An 18,500-nucleotide genomic window follows, 5' to 3' on the forward strand; every position below is an offset into this window, starting at 1 on the left:
CAAGGAAAGGAAAATGGCGTTGTGCTTACTAAGGTCCACAACATATACCAAATGGAAAAAAGGGTGATGATAATGAACATTAACTGCTTAAAGCTATTGTATAAATGCACCCATGTGGTTGAAAAAGCATATAACAGAAATGAAGAAACCATCGGTCGATACTGTTGCCCAAGATAAGATACTCTTCTTAAACCTCTATTCCCATCCAAATCCTTTGTCAGATTTTCTTTTGACTAGGGCAGTCAAAGCTTCTCTGGCGTCGTAGTCATGACCTGCTGCAATATAAGAGCCAAAAAGGATCATTCTAACTCCCAACCGGAAATCCCAACAAAGTGCAACTAATCAGAATTTAAGCATCGGAACTCTGGGTCACCATCACCACAGACCATAGCTGATGCAATATTTATGTTAATCATTTTATTGGCTTCGTCTATTAGTTCCCCAAGAATTAATTACATATTCCAACAGAGCCAGGCTTATTAAGCTTTTACATTAGAACCATAAAAACTAACGGATAGTTCTAACTTCCACAGTGCTCCTGTTCCCCTCGAAAAAGAGTAAAAAATATTCTGCAAATTAAATCTTGTAAAATCACTTATCATCGTGGTGATTATGATTGGATTAAGTTTTAGGAAAACACTGCTGCAAATGTTTATCTCCATCATTATTTATTCAATCTTTTTATAAATATTCCAAGTACAAGAAATCTCTCACAAACTTTTCCAGCCCCTAATGTTTTACCCAAATATTTAGCATACACAGGCCAATATTTAATATGAGAAATAAATATTAAATAAGAGATTACAATTCTTGTCATGAATACAACCTCTGCACCAACGGCTTATAAAAGGGGAGTATTGATACACCTGTTCTCAAGGGGGGCAATCTAACGTGGAGCTAAAACTAGGAAAGCAATTGACCAAGGACACTGTTTTTACAGATTTACATTAGCCTTGGAGACAAAATCTAACAAGCTGAGCTTTCCAGCTATACCACTATTTTAAGCAACATACCATTTAAATAACAAAGTTACCCAAGACCATAAGGTAGTTTTGTGAAAGGGTATTCAAAAGAAGAAACAAAATAAAAGAACACGACAAACGAAAAATCAACAAGATCAACACATGTTGAAATCTAATTGGAGCCACATGGATTGGCCACATATGCACACGTTAAAGATCTCCCTTGCCACGATGTTTTGATTGGCAAGTGTTGGCAATGGCCTCCATGCAGAATAATGCGGGACCTGAACCCAACTAAACTTCTCCTTCTCCAGCAGAGAAGAGAATGGGTGTTTGATCATTTCTACAAGTGATCTCAATTTCAAGATCGACATGCATTAAAAATCTCACCGCGCATCACTTCAATGGGCATGTGCTCATGTGTGTAACGTTCAGGGCCCAGGTATACACCCGTCTTCTCTAGGAGAGCTAATCCTTCATCTCTGCCATACCTTGAAGAAAAGAGTTTCAAGTACTCAATGTCCTACAAAACATTAAAAGAAAAGCTTGATCACAAACTTAAACGTAGATTACCAGCAGAGTTTAACAGGTCCAAAGACCTAAATTCATAATTCACTATGGCTGACCTGCAGGCCACTAAGAATGCGCTCCAATCGTAGTGAAGCAACTGGTACATGTGATGACGAGAAAACCTCACCAGGGTAGAATAGAACTCCATCTCCAGGTGGAAGGCCGCGCCTAAATCTTATCTGTCATATGAAGTATTTAACAAGTTCATACACATAAATACAATGTTAAATGGAACAAGATTAAATGCCAAGAATTACCTCTTCACTGGGAACTGTTGCCTTCTCGTAGCAGTTTGCACCCCAGTACAAGAATCCTGTCCCACCTTCTTTCCATACACGCCACATAACAGCACGGTGCTGTGTACCTCGCATTCCAAGGTGCCAATTCGGATGAGGGTCAGATGGTCCCATGCACACATAAGTCCACCATTCCTGTGGGAACAAGTTCACTTTGCTTCAGTAACATACACATGCAGTATAGTAAAATAGGGAACAGGTTCATTTTGCTTCATATAAGATCATGCGGATAATCAATGCTTGGTAAAATGACGATGGATGCTGATTGCAAATATTACTTTGATCAAATATTTTCTGTAGCAACAGTAGGAAAAGAAAAGCATTTACACTAGAACGATTTCTTGAAGAAAGTAGATTGCAGAGTCGACATCAAAGCCAGGTTTCAGTTATATTACCTCACCATCTTCCGGCTGTAACTCAGAAATAATATCTTTGACTAAATCCTCTCGATTCCCAAGCACCCATTCACTGAAAATAGGAAACCCCAATTTGAAGTTATCTGTCTTGCAAAAGTTGAAACATCAATGCCTACCACCCCATAAATGAGTAAACAAACAAAAGGTGCATCCTTGCGGACTTCAGAGCATTTTAGTATCAGCTTGTATTCACCACAAATAATGACCTAGAAGAGAGGAGAAGAGCCTGCCCTTTATATCACAAATCTAAATCATGCAAATATTGAACTGTGTGGGTGACCTAGGGATGGTTGGTACATATGACAGTTGAAAAAACAAAAGTAGGTGTGAAAAATTTAAGCTGATAAGAAAGAAGGAATGGAAGTCAAAAGCCATTCGCTACCATTACACAATAATAAACCTGGGAATATTGCATTGTCCAATGTGCTCAAATCCAAAAAAGAAAAGAACCACTTTAAAATTTGAAAATAGTTCCAATTACAAGAGCCTAACATAGATTAAGTTGACACAGATAAGAAACAGAATGCACCCGTAAGATGGAGTTGCCATAGTCTGGATAATCGTAATAAACTAATTCGTGATTATAACTCAAGTTGGCAAGCCATTTTCACATTTCATCCATCAACTAGTGTCCTCTAGAATCAATTAACTGCAATACCTTGTGCAATAGATTTGAGTATGAGGCCGCAGAAATTTCGGCACTTTTACAAAAGCCTCAAAAGCAGTAGGTGCAAGAGGTGCGTCACTTGGCCCTACATAAAAGACAGAACAATAACAGTGCCTGAATTACTAGAACTGAACCCTTCCAACATAACAGCTGAAACGAGTGTTGAAGATACCAAATTTATGAGGTATATAATAAACTAGTACTCAGTCTAAAATAAATAAATATTTACAACCGACAAAAGAAGGATGCCACACTAGCACCATAAACCTCTTCACAGTAATTGAGAATCAAGGTAAGTACAATGAGTTCAATAAGAGTACAATCTACACATTTTATAATTACAGCTAACCATGGACTTGATACAACTAACTAGTAGAACTCACTTCCAAAAACTAGCCTAAGGGAGGACGGTGCCCAAGTAGTTATATACCATCAACCAATCCCACACTTAATCAATGTGGGATCCTAACAATACAACCCCCTTTTAGAGTCTACAGTGGCCTACCACCAAACAATCCCATACTTAGTCCATGTGGAATCCTATCAGGACTCAAAAGATGTACAGGACATCCAAGAATTTCAAAATCCCAAAGCCAGAAATGACCAATAAAAACTAACTAACACGGCATGTACATAACAAATGTGAAAAGCAAAAAAAAAAGGAAAATAATTAAAAAAAACTCTCTACCACTGTAGTATGTAGTCAAGACACGAGCATCTGGAGCATAAGCATGAATCTCAGAGGCCAAGTTCCGCAGAGAGTCATATTGTTCCATATTGAGTGGCTGCCATGAAATATGGGAGAAATATTAGTCCTTGTAATAAGACAGACAGCCATTCTGCCAGAGTTCAATGGCATACAAAAAATATAACTGAACTACAGAAAATGCTATATTCCAAGAAATATTATTATCTTAGGACATCATTTTCAGCTAAGGTAAACAAACAAAAGTTTTCTATTCATATTGCTCTGCAACACTGTTCCTACCTCATCCCACAAATAGAAATATGCTTTCTTCCAGTGAGTCTTTGTCCTCAGTATCTCAATTTGTTTCTGCAAGGATTCTTTCGATGCATCACTGTAACATCACCAAGAGGGTTAAAAGCCAACTCAGTTTTCACCACGGAAGAGCTGCATAAGTGAATCTGGAGAACTGACTGCATACCCAGAGATGACTCGACTGTATGGTACAGCATATGCAGCCAATCGTGGCTCTGAAAAATATTCATCTGATTTTGGATGATCCGCTACAATGCCCATGGAAAAAGGGAAAGAAGAAAGTAAGACACAGCGAAATTGTGTTCATAAACAACTGTGTACAGAATAAATACTGCCTGATCATAGTGGCAAGAATTATGTTGCCAAATATAAATTTTTGGTCAGCCCACAAGTTACCTGGCCAAGGGGAAGTGTAAGTCAAAACACGCATGCTGTCACCCCATCTGCAAAAATATGGGCTTATTCTGAACTGAAGAAGCCACTTGAAATGCTGCTCCAATGCCTCATACCACTCTTTGCTCCCATGAACAACACCAAAACGATCCTCAATAACGGTATCAGAAATCTAAGACAGAGTTAAAGACACAACACACTATGACCAACTTTTCTAAAAGGGGCCAACCACCAGCTTACAAGAATTAATACTCTAATAGCAACATACTCTCAGTTTGAACTAAATTCAGTTGACAATAAAAATTGAAATGGAGGTATATGCCAATATAGCAACCTGTTCTACGGCATTACTGATTTGATCGTAATTATTTCACTTGGCAAAGCTTATCAGAGAATACTTCTATTCCATAGTATTATTACTTTTCACCTGTTCAGAGAATACTTCTATTCCATAGTAACATTATTTTTCCCTGTTCAGAGATTCTCATCCTTGTCGGTTGATTATGCGACGTCTATATGATTCACATAGAACTTTTTTTTCCCTGTTTTTGTTTTTGAAAAACAAGGTATATGCAACACTAGTTTTCTACATTGACAATCTCATCCCTAACTAGCTGAATATTTGAAACTTGATGTTCTAATGAACTCAGCTAGTAGGAAACTAGAAATTAAACAATAGTTCAGTACTTTAAACAATATCACCAGAAAACTTAAACCAGATGCATCAGTGATGGAGAATTGTTCAATATACTTATTTCAAGGATACGCCAAACACAGCAGGAAGTGAAGGAGTGGTAGGAAGAACAAAGTCCCAAACTGTCAAATTTATCTTCACACGCAATGAAAGGTTTGAAATGGCATCTTCATCCATTAAATCAACTGGCCCATTATCTGAAAATTCAGAAAATAATGGAGACAGAAGAACGCTTCGTAAAGATGTACTTGCAGATTTCACTCTTTCTACCTAAAGGAACAAATATTCAGATGAACAAACCTTCAAATCGCACAAGAAACAATCCTAATTCAGAGACAAATAGAAATGTACCATTCCATCTGATGTTCTGTCATCAACTGGCCCCATCATTTCAAGACAGCTTTGAAGTTCCTTGTAAAGTTTGTATTTATCAGCTTTGCTTAAGCATTGAGCAGAAGATCTGCAATGAACCAGAATGAGATAATTATGAATTCTAGTTATACTGAATTGTTGCAGATTTATAGAGTATAATTTATAATCAATCTCTAAGGTCTTGAGCCAAATGAAATGAATGGTAATATACTCACTCGGTGTCAGGTTTTGCAGCAGTGATAATGATATCCCCCTCATATTGACCCGGTGGTTGTGTACTAGGAACATCAATAGAAACCCAGATAGCAGTGGTCTCTCTGCAGGTTGTTTACGGAAAAGAAATGCAAAGGTACAAAAGAAAAATTAGCTTAGCTCCTTAGTCCCCATAAAAAAAATAACAGAGTTAATATGCTTTTACCCTGGAAATAAGTTTATTTGGCTGACTGGAAGATTGAGAGGAACAAGAGCATCTGGGATACCCAATATTGGCACTACGCGCCGCAATGTTAATGAATTTCCCACAACTAATCTGCACGGTAGCCAACATCAACAAACCCTTCATTGACAGAGCAGTTATTAGACCTCAAAGAATTAAACAATTTAAGGAACTAACCTATCACCAGATGCAGAGGACAAGTCACTACACTGGACCAGCACAGTGCCTGCACCTCCAGAACCAACCCAAGAAACTTTTGGACGAATAGCAATCTGAACACTTTCTCTCTCATTTCTAGCAGCCAGAAGATTTATCTTCAAAATAGCTAAATTCAGATCCAGATCACCAAGGTAACTCAAGACAGAAGAAAAGTAATAGAGAAAAAAAGAAAGAAAGAAAAAAAAAACTTAAATCAGTCATCAAGGAGTGATTAGGTAATCATCACCATTGTAAAGTCTATTACATCATATAACAGAAGAGGGATGCAAACTAAAGCACAGGTCAAATACTATTTTATTCAGTTACTAAGTGTACACCTTAAAACTATTAGAAGAATTACATTTTTCCTCCACCCCAATAATTAAAAACAAAAGAGACAAAAAACTTAGAGCATGTTTGGTATTGTTTTCTGTTTTTTGTTTTCAAAAAATTGTTTTTAGAAATGAGAATAAAAAATAGTTTTTGAAGTTTTTAAAAACAAGTCATGTTTGGTTAGTGTTTTATAAAAACAATATTAACTAAAAGTGAATTGGTTTTTAAAACAGAAAACAACATTTTGTTGTTTTCAAAATTCTTGTTTTTTGTAACTTTGTTTTCTGAAAACTGTTTTAAAAAAACAAGGCCAAACAAGCCAAATTGTTTTCAAAAAACAGTTTTCTGTTTTTAAAAACAAAAAACAGTTTTTTAGTTATGATGCCAAACATGCGCTTAGTCTCCTTGTAATCATATCTATGTCATGAGTAGACTTAAAGTCCTTCAAATTTGCTTTTTCTCATTCCCTAACCACCTCCCACTTTGAGACACAATGATCTCATTACTCCTTTGTATTCAGCATAAAAATATCACATAACATAGTTTAAACAAATTCAAAAATAGCAAGGATGATCTTGGCAGTTGCAGTACATACACAAATTTTTAAAATAGTGGATCACTTATGACATGCATTTCTCTTAAGAAGCATAACATGTTAAAAACTAGCTCTAAACCAAATAAAGTTTTTAAAGGGCTGTTTAAACATGGACTGATAAATTTATACTCATCTTATATCGCAAGGTTTTAAATAGCCGAACTTTTCATTATATAAATACTTTGGAATCCATCAAAAAAAAATACTTTGGAAGAATTTATTCAATCATATTAAAATGAATCGACCACCATAAATCTCTTAGTAGAAGTGTTCAAATTAAAAGATCCTACAAACTTATTTATTAAATTATCACAAGAGTAAACAACTATCTTTAATATAATTAAAAAAGAAAATAAGCACTTTAAGAGAAAACAGAAATTTTACATTATAATAAAAGGATGCTTACAGGCTCCAAATGTCTAGGCATTTCTTGCGGTCCAACATTTGTTGTGTTTGGCAAGCACCACACATGTACTAAATCTGTGGTTGGAACCTCTGAGGGATCTATTGATCCCTTGAGTGGACTTAGATTACGTAAACCACCATCATCCCATCCATATGCTGTCCCTCCTCCTGCTACACCTTCAACTGGTGGCACAAGGATATCCTGCAGATTACCTAGATGTATCATCATTAAACGGAAAATTAGGAAGTGAGAAAACAAGGAAAAAAGATAAGGTGATGAAATTGCAAATAATTTGACAGATACTAAGCTGTAAAAGGTCAATCATAAAGAACGAAATGAAAAAAATCTTTAGATTCAATTCTGGACATATGAACATAAATCTCTTGATCAAGTAATATGCAAATTAATTTAACTAGTACTCAAGAAGAGCTTCCCCATGATTCGTGACTTCTTTTTCTCTTTCTACTTACTTTGTATCAAAATAAAAAATTCAAATTAAAAGACAAACATGTAAGATAATCGATACACTAAGTTTCAGTTTTCGAAGTCGAAGAGTTGCGTGAATCTAGAACAAGATGAACAATAACCCAACATAAAATCTAATATCGTTAGCTTAGATTTAAGTCCCGCGCCACACACTATTCAATTGTAAAAATGCATAACAGTCCCTAAAAATGTTTCTTCAAAAGTAAGTAAAGCACTTCATTGATCATCAATCAAAAAACGGAAAGAAAAGTATAACACGCAATTTATAGTTACATACAATTCACAGAGAAATTCCAGAAAAGAAAGCTATGAATCTCGTAACAAAGACAAAAAAAATGTTCGCTGCAAGACTCCAACAACAGTTTATTTTCTGTTAATTCTTCCACAGATTTTTCGGGCAAGAAAATTTCACAAGAGCTAATAATTCACCAATAATAAGAAAAATCAAAGGCAAATGAATAGAAAAAGTATAGAGTGACCTGAGTTTTCCATTTAGGTTTAGGTCAAAGTTTGAAATGTGGGCTTGATCACAGAAAATGGCGATACTCTTCTGGGAGAGCGTTGAGGGTTCCAGGTAAGGTAATGGAGCAAAAAGAGAGAGTTGAGAAAGATGATCGGCTTTTTTACAGTGTTGAGAATAGACAGAGTTTTAGTCGGTTATTTACATATTTATAAGAAGAGTAAAAGTGACGACATTTGTACTACTCCTATCCACTCACCTCACTCTTGTGTTTTTCTTCTTTTTCTTTTTTTCATTTCAGGATAATTCCTACAACTTCACTTCTATTTTAGATTTTGTTCTAAATTTTTAAAAATGATTTAAGGTTATTTATGAATTTAAAAGTACCTATACTGTATTTTTTTGCAGAAACACTCTATTTGATGCTGTATAGAATAGAAATATATATATTGTGTAATTATAATTCAACTTCACTTTTATTTTTTTGAAAGGGATCAAAAGTTAAGACCATAAAGATATATTTTTATAAAGTTATCAATGACTTATTAGAACAATAATAAAATAATGGTTTCTATTAGCTAAACACCAAGATGATGTCTATCTCTTATATTTTAATTTAATAATTAATATAAAAATTTACTAACTAATTATAAAATCTCACATCAATATAGTGTTAGGTACCTTAAATGTTATACTTTTCAAGTTTGTTATTCCAAAATTCACATGGGTGGTGTGGTACCTAACAAGCTGACATGTAACAGGAAAATTTAACCATGGACGGAATGTTACACCAGAATGCACCAACCAAGGAGGACAATGACGAATTAAATTGAAGTATAAATGCTCAAAATAATTATCACATGAACGGGCTCAAGATTTCACCTCACGCCGAGCGATGTGAGCAAGTCGCATAACGTGAATAGCCGACCTGAAGAATTCGCTGAAGATATTTTAGGATACTTTCCTTAACCGTTTAGTGGAATTCATATTCAAATCCACACTCATCTTTCTCATATTATTTTAAGAATAAATTTATTCATTCTCACTTATAAATAATGAGACAAATTCACTATTTAGGGGCGTTTTCTTTTTTTTACGCACTTTCAAGAGATAAAATTGTTGAAAAAACTTTTACCTTGATTTTAATTTACTACTCGTATATGTTGGATTATGACTAATCTTACATCCTAATATGAAAGTTCTTAAAAATAATAAATTAAACACATAAGGGATTATAAAAATCCTTTTAATGGTCACTACCTCGAAAAGAACAACCAGACCAACTTCTAACCCAGACCTAAAGAAAGGAGAGAAGATGTACCTCCTCGGCCAGTTGGAGGATCTCGGGGATAGATGGGCATTTACAATCAAGATGGAAGGGTCTAGGTTCATGGTCATAACTAGTATGCCGACCAACAACCTCGAAAAGGCCAAAAAAGGTCCCAAAATGGACAATCATACTCTAACAAGAATGACAACAAAGCCAAAAGTGGGCTCAATATTGACAATCGTCAATGAAGGCATGATTACTGCTAGGGAAACCCGCCCAATAATGGCAATCAAGGTAACACCCAAAATGACAAAGATCCTCCCAGACCGGCAAGGTCCACCAATCAAAATTCAAATAGAAGGCCCAAGGCTGACTCAATCTTTCAAAGGGTGGGACTCAGGCCTGGAAATGACCTTTGGGATGACTTAAACTGAAGGAGAAGTAATCAAGACAACATTTTGTCCCCCGCATAATAATCATCCTATCAATGTGGACAACTATGTCCCACATAATAGAGACAGCTTTATACCCTTCAAGGTTCAAATGGGCCAACATGTGACACAGGTCGGTCAATAGGCATGCCAAGTTGATTTAAGGGTACAAGCTCAATTGGAACAACTTAAGAGCCTAATATAAATCCTAACTGACCCAAAACTCACTGACTTATAACTCGATCAAATGAGGGGTTTGCCATTTACATCATGGATCAATTTCTTAGATTTTTTGACCTAGTTTAAAATGCCAACTTGGAAGATGTATACCCGGAAAGATGATCCATATCTCACAATAAGTGCTTCAAGATACAAACAGACTTGCAAGGAGTAAAGGGCGACGTAAGGTGTTGAATCTTCCTAGCAACATTAGTAGAAGCCACCCAACAATGATATTTTAAGTTGATACCTGGGAAGTTCGATTCATGAAACACCTTCGCTTCAAAATTTTACACACAGTTGAAGACATGGTAGAAGTGAAGCAAATACTAAAAGAGCCTCTAAAAGATTACATCAGTCGATTCATAACTGAAGCAACAAAGGTGAAAGGACTTACTGAAGAGGGAAGAATATTAGTGGCAATGCTTGGAGGTATCGAGCCTAAAGGTGAGTTGTTGAAAAACATCAAGAGGCTTTTTCCTGTTGAATTATGTTGTATATGACTTGTATAGGTATTTTGGAGGTTATAGAAGATTTTGGGTAGATTTGAGTGAGAAATCAGATTTTTTAAAATCTTGCAGTTGAAAACGGTAGGTTGTTTTTCCAGAAACGGTCTACTATTTTTAGCAATTAGGACTAGGAAAAATGGCCTACCATTTTCTGGGGTGTTTTTCTCGAAATCTCATTTTTTAGTCTTTTCTCGATATTTAGAGTATTGACATGCTATTTATTGATAGAAAAACTTTTAGTTTTAAGTTTAAGTCCCTAAAAAGTGATTAAGTGTATCGCTTACCAGTTTTACGTATGTTGTGACTTAAGGGTCTGTAAATTGTCGAGCAGCAGTTTCTACTCAAGTTGACCGACACACTTAAATTTAGAATCAAGGTATGATTAGTATAATAATTGCATATATGAATACATGTTTAACGTGCATTTCAGTTTCCATTAGAAAAACATATCAGGGTATCGGTGAGGTGTACATAGAGTTGTACTGAGATACCAATAGATATATGTTAGGCATTGTAGAGGCTAAAATCTACAATGATCAGAATGAGCGTTTGTGGGCACCGACAACCTACAGAAAAAAGACAAAGAATGACCGTGAAATCTTGGGACACCGGGTGGTGCCGGTCGAAGGCACTCCGATAGTCAAGTTAGTAAACTTACAGTGTGAAGTAAAAAAGAAAATAAGAAGTGTAAATAAATACTTCCTATGCCAATGGTTATGCGATGATCAACAGTCAAACCTTACTCACCGGAATGAGAAAGAGAACGTCGGACCGTAGAAAAATGGTAAGTTTAGTCGTAAAACTATAGAAAGAGAGTGAATATTCGTATATCATTTGATCCCCCTCTCAGTCCCAGTGAGGGTCTATTTATTGTCTTAGGAAAACGGCTACCTCTTGAGACGTGGTTCATCCCTAGAGAAACGGTCTTCCTCCACTTTTCTAGGGATGAGCGTTCTCTTTTTGGTTAGTTCCGGATGAGCGTATTCACATCAACGTATCACTTGGGGGTTGATCTTCTCGCTCTGCTATGTTAGGGAAGATCGCTATGGTCGTGGGTTAGTTGTGAAACTTAACATCCTTCTTCCTCCATGTGTCAACCCTAATATTACACTTTGGGGTCAAACTTTATTGTCGACTGGATATTCAAATATGGGTATGACCCAAAAGGCATGGATTGGGCGTGACCCATGTGAACCATTGGGCTTACGAGTTCCTTATTTCTAACTTATAAGTAGGCTTTGTAAGTACTTTGATCATTGGGCCTTTTCGTTGGGCTTAGAGCAATTTTTGGCCACTACAATGACTGTCACCCTTATCGACAAACTCGTCAATAATCAATCGATATTCAAGCGAGAATCAATTAAAAAACAAAATTACAATTTTTTTTCCATCTATTATCAATAGAGAACCTGTCGACAACATATCGATAACATGTCGACAATAGCTAACCTTAATGACTATCACCAAAAGCTAAATCTTATTGATAACCTATCAAGAATCTTTTGATAAATAATCGAGAACATACATCATTTTTATTTTCCTCAATCACCACCACACTAGATCGGAAAACACTATAATCAACATATAAAACCGATCAAAAATTAAGAAAAAATCATCAAAACGAAGTGTATTTCAACACAAATAATATATAATCACTCTAAATTAACCACAAAAAAATAACTAACAACAAACTTTTTTTTGAACAATACCTTCTCGTGGATGGAGAAAGATCGGCGTGGACGAGTCCTTCGTACAAGGAAAAGGATCGGCGAAGGATGGAGAAAGATTTTCGAAGGAGAACGACGGAGAATCTTGGACGGACAAGAGTGGTCCTTCGTTCTTCTTTCTTTGCACGGGTAGGCGGAGTGGGGTCGGACATGGGCGAAGGGGGCTCAAGGTAGGGGCAGCTATTATGTTAGGGTTGGCTGTAGAGAGACAATTTTTTTTAGGTTCTTTTAGGTTTTGAAAATAAATAAATAATAAGAGTATTTTGGGTGAAATAGGAAGTTAATATAATGGCATTGAATAAAACATTTAAGAGGATATTTTTTAAAAGGCTAATTAAAATTTTTACCCCCTGAATTTTGATATCTACCAAATCATGCCCTCTGAACTTTTAAGGTCGTTAAAAATGCCACTGAACTATTGAGATTGTTAGATTTAAGGATTTTTATCCAATTTTAGTAAAAAAAGTCTAACATGATGAAAGTTCAGGGGACATGATTTAGTACATGTCAAAGTTCGAGAGGCATGATTTGGTAAATATTAAAGTCTGGGGAACATGGTTTAGTACATAAACAATCACAAAAATAGTAAAATTGAATGAAATTAGACAAAAGTCCTTAAATCTAACTATCTCAATAGTTCAAGAGGAATTTTTAACGTCTAAAAAAGTTCAAGAACATGATTTGGTACATATTAAAGTTTGTAACGAAACTCCTACTTACCCTTTTTAAAATTGAGATTTGTTAAGTATATTAAATGAAATTTCTCATTTGGATAGGGTAACCTAATATTAAAACGTAGACAAAGGGAAAGGGACCAACATTTGTGTAATAGAAGGGGCGGAGCCGTTCTCTTCAAACACTCCCCTCCGCTTAACCACACAAGCCAGAGCCGGTGGCGATATTTCTCCCCAAAAGATTAGGGTTTGCCGAACTTGAACAACCATGGAGAGCGCCTTCGCGAATGCGTCTGCCATTTCTGATCAGAGGCAAAAGATCGAGCAGTACAAACACATACTCTCATCCGTAATTTCTTCCAACGATACAACCCAGGCCAAGAAGTTTATTGACCATAGTAACATCTCGAACTTACTTGCTTTCACCATACTATTGCACCTAAGTCTAATCGGTTTTAGGCGCTTAGTTTTACCCTAATCGATTTCATAATTGTATTGCAGTGTTATCTGACGATGTACCTTTGGTGGTTTCCCGGCAACTACTTCAAACCTTTGCGCAAGAATTAGGGGGGTTGCAAACGGATTCTCAGAAAGAGATTGCCCATTATATCCTTGCGCAGATTCAGCCTCGGGTTGTTTCGTTTGAGGAACAGGTCCGTTTGGCCATTTATTTTTATTTGTTTGGTTGCTATTTCAATGTACATTGTTCTAGAATGAGAAATTTGGTTATGTTTGCCTTTAATAGGGTTTTGGATTTTGTCTTCCGGAGATGACTATTGATGTTTTTGCAGAATACTGCTGGAGATAATTAACCCTTTATTCTATTGAGTTTTAAAAATGCTGCAGGTGCTAATCATACGAGAGAAACTTGCGGAATTGTATGAATCTGAACAGCAGTGGTCGAAAGCAGCTCATATGCTCAGTGGCATTGATCTAGATTCTGGAATGAGGTCCGAGAGTAAGACCCTATTTTATTTTCTTGTTTATTCTCATGAAAATGAGTATCTCGCAGTTTTCTAGAATGTTAAGCATGTGGAATTTTGTTTGATGTCTTCATCAGAATGATTGACGATACGTTCAGGCTATCAAAATGTGTCCAAGTAGCTCGCCTGTATCTTGAGGTACATGTAAAGAATAATTATTACACAATTATTGAAGTTACTATTCGTTAGTTGATGACTATCCTTCCCTCCCAGAAATATATCTGGGTCATTGTCTCTACTTCCGCAGAGTGTAGGAATAGTAGTTCTCTTCTCCTTTTCCTTTGGGATTTCAAAGTTTTTAGTATGCTGTTGTTGTGCTTGCATTTTATGAAATGCAGGATGATGATGCTATTAATGCAGAAGCTTTTATCAATAAGGCCTCATTCTTGGTTAGCAACAGTCAGCAAGAAGTACTGAACTTACAATACAAGGTCCATTGAAATGATGTTGTTAAATTTTCCATTTCAAGCAAATTTTACGGGTTCTTACTTCTTCCTTTGCCCCCTCTTTTTCCTCCAGGTATGCTATGCTAGAATTTTAGACTTGAAGAGGAAGTTCTTGGAAGCAGCATTGCGTTACTATGACATTTCTCAAATCGAGAAGAGGAAAATAGGCGAAGAGTATGTAACTTATTATGTTTTTGTGTTGCTTGTAAATATAATCTAATTATTTATTTCCAATTGTTAACAAATTCTTTTATTTTTCCCTGGTTGATAGTAAATCAATTGAGCCTCGAGCCTGATTTAGTGACACACTATGGGTGATATATTTTTAATAAATATTCTTTTTTCAGAGAGATTGATGAGGAAGCACTGGAACAAGCTCTATCTGCAGCTGTAACATGTACAATTCTAGCTGCTGCAGGACCCCAACGTTCTCGTGTTCTTGCAACTTTATACAAAGTAATTTGCTTCTCAAGATTACTATACATATACTATTTACTGTGTTTTTTCAGTTCTTGTGTTCTTGTATTGCTCTGATACTTTGAGATTCTTGGTGTAGGATGAAAGATGCTCAAAATTAAAGATTTATCCAATTCTCCAAAAGGTACTCACATCATATTTTGTGTTGACTGTTATTGTGCTTCCTTACTTTGTTTCTCTTGCTTCTTTTTGAAATGCTGTCTGTTGTATAATTGGGATGCTAGGTATACTTGGAAAGAATTTTAAGAAAACCCGAAATTGATGCATTTGCTGAAGAATTAAAAGCACATCAGGTACCTTAATCTTTCTGGTTGTTGCAACTTGCATATGCAGCATTTTAATTATGTTGTTGAGAAAGTTTATTTGTGTGGCATCATTTATCAACTTTAACAGAAAGCTATTTTACCTGACAACTTCACTGTCCTTGATCGTGCTATGATTGAGCATAATTTGCTAAGTGCGAGCAAACTGTACACAAACATAAGGTATGATAGTGATTTGGTTTCTTTATTGCTCATCTTAGGCTTCCAATGCTTTTGTTCTTTAAGTCCTTTTACATCATTTTGATGGGATTGATAGTGTTAACAGCTGTTTTTTTTCCAGCTTCGATGAGTTGGGCACGTTGCTGGGCATTGAACCTCATAAGGTCTTGGTCTTTTGTTATTTTCTTTTTTCTCTATTTAAGCTAGTGTGTGTGTGTGTGTTTTGCACTCAATGTTATTTCTTTCATTTTTTGAATCCTGGGGCTTTAAATTTAATATCCAGTGGTTTATTTGAATATTATAGGAATGAGATCGTTCTAGTGTAGTCTTAGATTCTGGAAATTAGTATGCTTCTTTTGTGTCAAGTAATTGAATTTGTAACTGAATTTTATCGGAGGTCCTTGAAGGGACAGTGTCAAATAATCGAATTGTTGTTTTATATTGAGTAATGCTGTTCCTCACTAGTTGAGGCTAGCTCAAGTGAGTAATGGTTCTAGGTTTTGAACCTGAGCTGGGACCTAGCAGTTTCGTATTAAAAAGCAATGCAGCCTTGTTCTTTTGCTGGTGTGCTTTCCACGATTGTTTTTGTTCTTTTTAAGTTCGCCCCAAGAATTTTGGTTAAACTATGCAGTAAAGTGGTTGAGGTGGCACGAAATAAATTAGTTATCACTGAAGTAGTTGTGGTTTATGGCTGTCTTTTCTAGCACTGGTTCATTTTACTCTGGTTAATTTTTTACTCGGTTCTTTCTGAAAATACTGTAATTGTTTTGCAGGCTGAAAAAATAGCATCAAGAATGATCTATGAGGACAGAATGAGAGGATCAATTGATCAGGTATTACAAAGTATGCAATGTGACATCTGTCTTTCAGGTGTCATTTCAAGGATTTAAGTGATGCATGATTTTATCTCCATCTAGCCTTCTGTTAAGTTTTTCATGAAGTTCACTTGTGAATCAAATTATTTTTGGAAAATTTTAGCTGACTGAATCTTTGTACTAACTCCGGTTATTTTTCAAGATTATCAAAGGAAAAAAATAGTTTCTTTTTTTTACATCAAGCACTAATCTTACAAGTGGTATGTCAGGTGGAAGCTGTCATACATTTCGAGGATGACACAGAAGAACTGCAGCGATGGGATCAACAGGTAATAGTTCATTTTTCTCTCATACATTTCATTGCTGTTTTCTTCTTCGTCTTCATGATTTTTGCATCTTCATTTGGTTTATAAGTTTCTTATACCACAAATATCTTTACATATGAACCAGATAGCTGGGCTGTGTCAAGCCGTCAATGATGTCTTGGACAGCATGGCAAAGAAGGGATTGCCGATTCCAGTTTGATCTGCTGCATCTCCATTCATGCTTGAAAAGTTTCTTGTCAGCCGGTTTTGGCACTGTAAGGATTTTTATGATCATTGTCACTGTATATTATGTTACTGGACACTGCCTAGCAAAGCAGTGTTTCCTTTAATTTGAAAGAATACTTTTGGTAATCTTTTCTTCTTCAATCGATACATTTTTCATTTGTTCTTTGTCAGCTTCCTTATCTGGTGGTAGGGCAGGGCCGGCCCTGAAAATACATGGGCCCAAGACAAATTAAATTTTGGGGCCCTCAAATATATAAAAAAAAAAATTAAAAGAAGAGTGTTATGGGATTTGAACCCATGACCTTAGACTTTATGCCATCTACCTCAACCAACTAAGCTATAAATATTTATTATTTATAATACACTTAAATTTTACTTAAATAAAAGCCTAATAATTTTTTTTATTTTTTTTATTTCGGGCCCCCGGAAAGTGTGGGCCCTAGGCACGGGCCTAGCCCGCCTATGCCTAGGGCCGGCCCTGTGGTAGGGTGGTGGTGTTTTCCCTATGCTTGTCCTTTCATTTAGTTATTATCAGTATATTAATTATTAAATATAATTTGTATAAACTATTTTGTTAGTTTGCAAGCCGATTGAGCTACTGAGTTGGCGGTGCTTGTCTTTACAAAGAGCAGGGTCGCCTAGAGCTAGGGGGTCTTCCATTTTCTATTGCTTTTACTTCTGCTAATTATTAAGCTGGCCCTGCATAAATATATATATAGCTAGTTTATGATCGTAAATGTGTTAACGTGATGATTTAAAAACATCCAGTTTCACTCATTCAAAAAGCTCTGTATCTTCTTTCTTCTACTGTCAAGGAAAAAATCCCAATACACAGTAATATTGTTATATTTTTTAAGCAAATCCGATATATTGTATAAACTCCACTTCTTTTCCTAGTGGGAATGGAAGTTTGATTGATTGTGAAAACTCATAAAATAAGTTAATAACCAATAGGTGTACGGCGATGGACGCAATCAATGTTAGAGCAATAGATTTTAAGGGTGAAAAAATTGCAATTACCAGGGAAGTATGTCGTAATTTAATATGGGGAGCGAAAAAGAAAATGACTTCGTTTTCTTGCTCTCTAGTTGAAAAATGATATTAACATGGCAATTTTGTTGATGACCTGCAGTAATATGAAAAATTTTCTTTTTCCTTGCACGCCTAGCAGCCCGAATCTGGCAACATGCGCATTGTGCAGTTTTTGAGCTTGCTGCTCGTGTATGTGAGCCAGGCGTCGAGCACCTCAACATGATGCACGAACCCGTTGCTTGCAGTATGCTGCTTGCATTTCTACTTTATGTTGCTTGTGCTGTTCATGGTCAGCATTGACCACCACAATCTTCACATTGCTCATTTAATAGTTTTACATCTGAACTGCAACAATCTTCTTGAAAAAACAAAGCTTTTTAGGTTAACTCACGGATTCAACTTCCAAACATCTCATAGAATCAACAGGTTAATGCGCACAAAGTTCTTAGGTTAATTCCATGGTCCAAGAGTTGGGGGAGCTTATTGTACAATATAAAAACTTAACTCGCTCAACAATTAATAGGACTTTTCTTCATATTGCTCGTGTGGATGAACTTATAATGGCATGTTTACTAATAAGTAATGGGAATCAATAGTAAA

General features: G+C 35.9%; 2 protein-coding genes across 5 annotated transcripts; one reads left to right on the forward strand and one right to left on the reverse strand.

Moving 5' to 3' along the window:
• Positions 1 to 767: 767 nt before the first annotated feature.
• Positions 768 to 8,711, reverse strand: LOC115700558 (uncharacterized). Of its 3 annotated transcripts, XM_030628139.2 has the most exons (16): positions 8,304 to 8,711; positions 7,339 to 7,550; positions 5,984 to 6,120; positions 5,789 to 5,899; positions 5,586 to 5,687; positions 5,350 to 5,458; positions 5,071 to 5,268; positions 4,308 to 4,476; positions 4,078 to 4,159; positions 3,900 to 3,990; positions 3,600 to 3,696; positions 2,903 to 2,996; positions 2,224 to 2,296; positions 1,790 to 1,963; positions 1,589 to 1,711; positions 768 to 1,485 (listed from the first exon to the last, which is right to left on the reverse strand). In XM_030628139.2, the coding sequence occupies exons 1-16, from the start codon at positions 8,314 to 8,316 to the stop codon at positions 1,324 to 1,326; spliced, it is 1,947 nt and encodes a 648-aa protein (XP_030483999.2). In that variant the 5' UTR covers positions 8,317 to 8,711; the 3' UTR covers positions 768 to 1,323. The 3 variants fall into 3 exon arrangements, with proteins under 3 accessions (XP_030483999.2, XP_030483990.2, XP_030484008.2); XM_030628130.2 differs by lacking the exon at positions 8,304 to 8,711 and having other exon boundaries at positions 7,339 to 7,581; XM_030628148.2 differs by lacking the exon at positions 8,304 to 8,711 and having other exon boundaries at positions 5,984 to 6,160; positions 7,339 to 7,544.
• A 4,481-nt stretch (positions 8,712 to 13,192) lies between these two features.
• Positions 13,193 to 17,031, forward strand: LOC115700579 (COP9 signalosome complex subunit 4). Of its 2 annotated transcripts, none has more exons than XM_030628178.2 (14): positions 13,193 to 13,512; positions 13,616 to 13,767; positions 13,961 to 14,064; positions 14,175 to 14,235; positions 14,436 to 14,528; positions 14,617 to 14,717; positions 14,891 to 14,999; positions 15,100 to 15,144; positions 15,245 to 15,313; positions 15,414 to 15,505; positions 15,624 to 15,666; positions 16,276 to 16,335; positions 16,587 to 16,646; positions 16,768 to 17,031. In XM_030628178.2, the coding sequence occupies exons 1-14, from the start codon at positions 13,383 to 13,385 to the stop codon at positions 16,840 to 16,842; spliced, it is 1,194 nt and encodes a 397-aa protein (XP_030484038.1). In that variant the 5' UTR covers positions 13,193 to 13,382; the 3' UTR covers positions 16,843 to 17,031. The 2 variants fall into 2 exon arrangements, with proteins under 2 accessions (XP_030484038.1, XP_030484030.1); XM_030628170.2 differs by having other exon boundaries at positions 13,213 to 13,512; positions 15,609 to 15,666.
• The last annotated feature ends 1,469 nt before the right edge of the window (positions 17,032 to 18,500 follow it).

The sequence above is a fragment of the Cannabis sativa genome, chromosome X (assembly GCF_029168945.1).
Source record: "Cannabis sativa cultivar Pink pepper isolate KNU-18-1 chromosome X, ASM2916894v1, whole genome shotgun sequence".
In the NCBI taxonomy this organism is placed as follows: Eukaryota; Viridiplantae; Streptophyta; class Magnoliopsida; order Rosales; family Cannabaceae; genus Cannabis; species Cannabis sativa.

Excerpts from the sequence above, each read along its gene's own strand:
- LOC115700558 (XM_030628130.2), bottom strand. The coding sequence starts at position 7,566 with ATGATGATACATCTAGGTAATCTGCAGGATATCCTTGTGCCACCAGTT. Across the intron at positions 4,477-5,070 it reads CACTTCCTGCTGTGTTTGGC|ATTTCTGATACCGTTATTGA; the intron begins GTATCCTTGAAA and ends ACTCTGTCTTAG. Across the intron at positions 1,712-1,789 it reads CAACAGTTCCCAGTGAAGAG|ATAAGATTTAGGCGCGGCCT; the intron begins GTAATTCTTGGC and ends TTCATATGACAG.
- LOC115700579 (XM_030628170.2), top strand. The coding sequence starts at position 13,383 with ATGGAGAGCGCCTTCGCGAATGCGTCTGCCATTTCTGATCAGAGGCAA. Across the intron at positions 14,529-14,616 it reads TACTGAACTTACAATACAAG|GTATGCTATGCTAGAATTTT; the intron begins GTCCATTGAAAT and ends TTTTTCCTCCAG. Across the intron at positions 14,718-14,890 it reads AAGAGGAAAATAGGCGAAGA|AGAGATTGATGAGGAAGCAC; the intron begins GTATGTAACTTA and ends TTCTTTTTTCAG.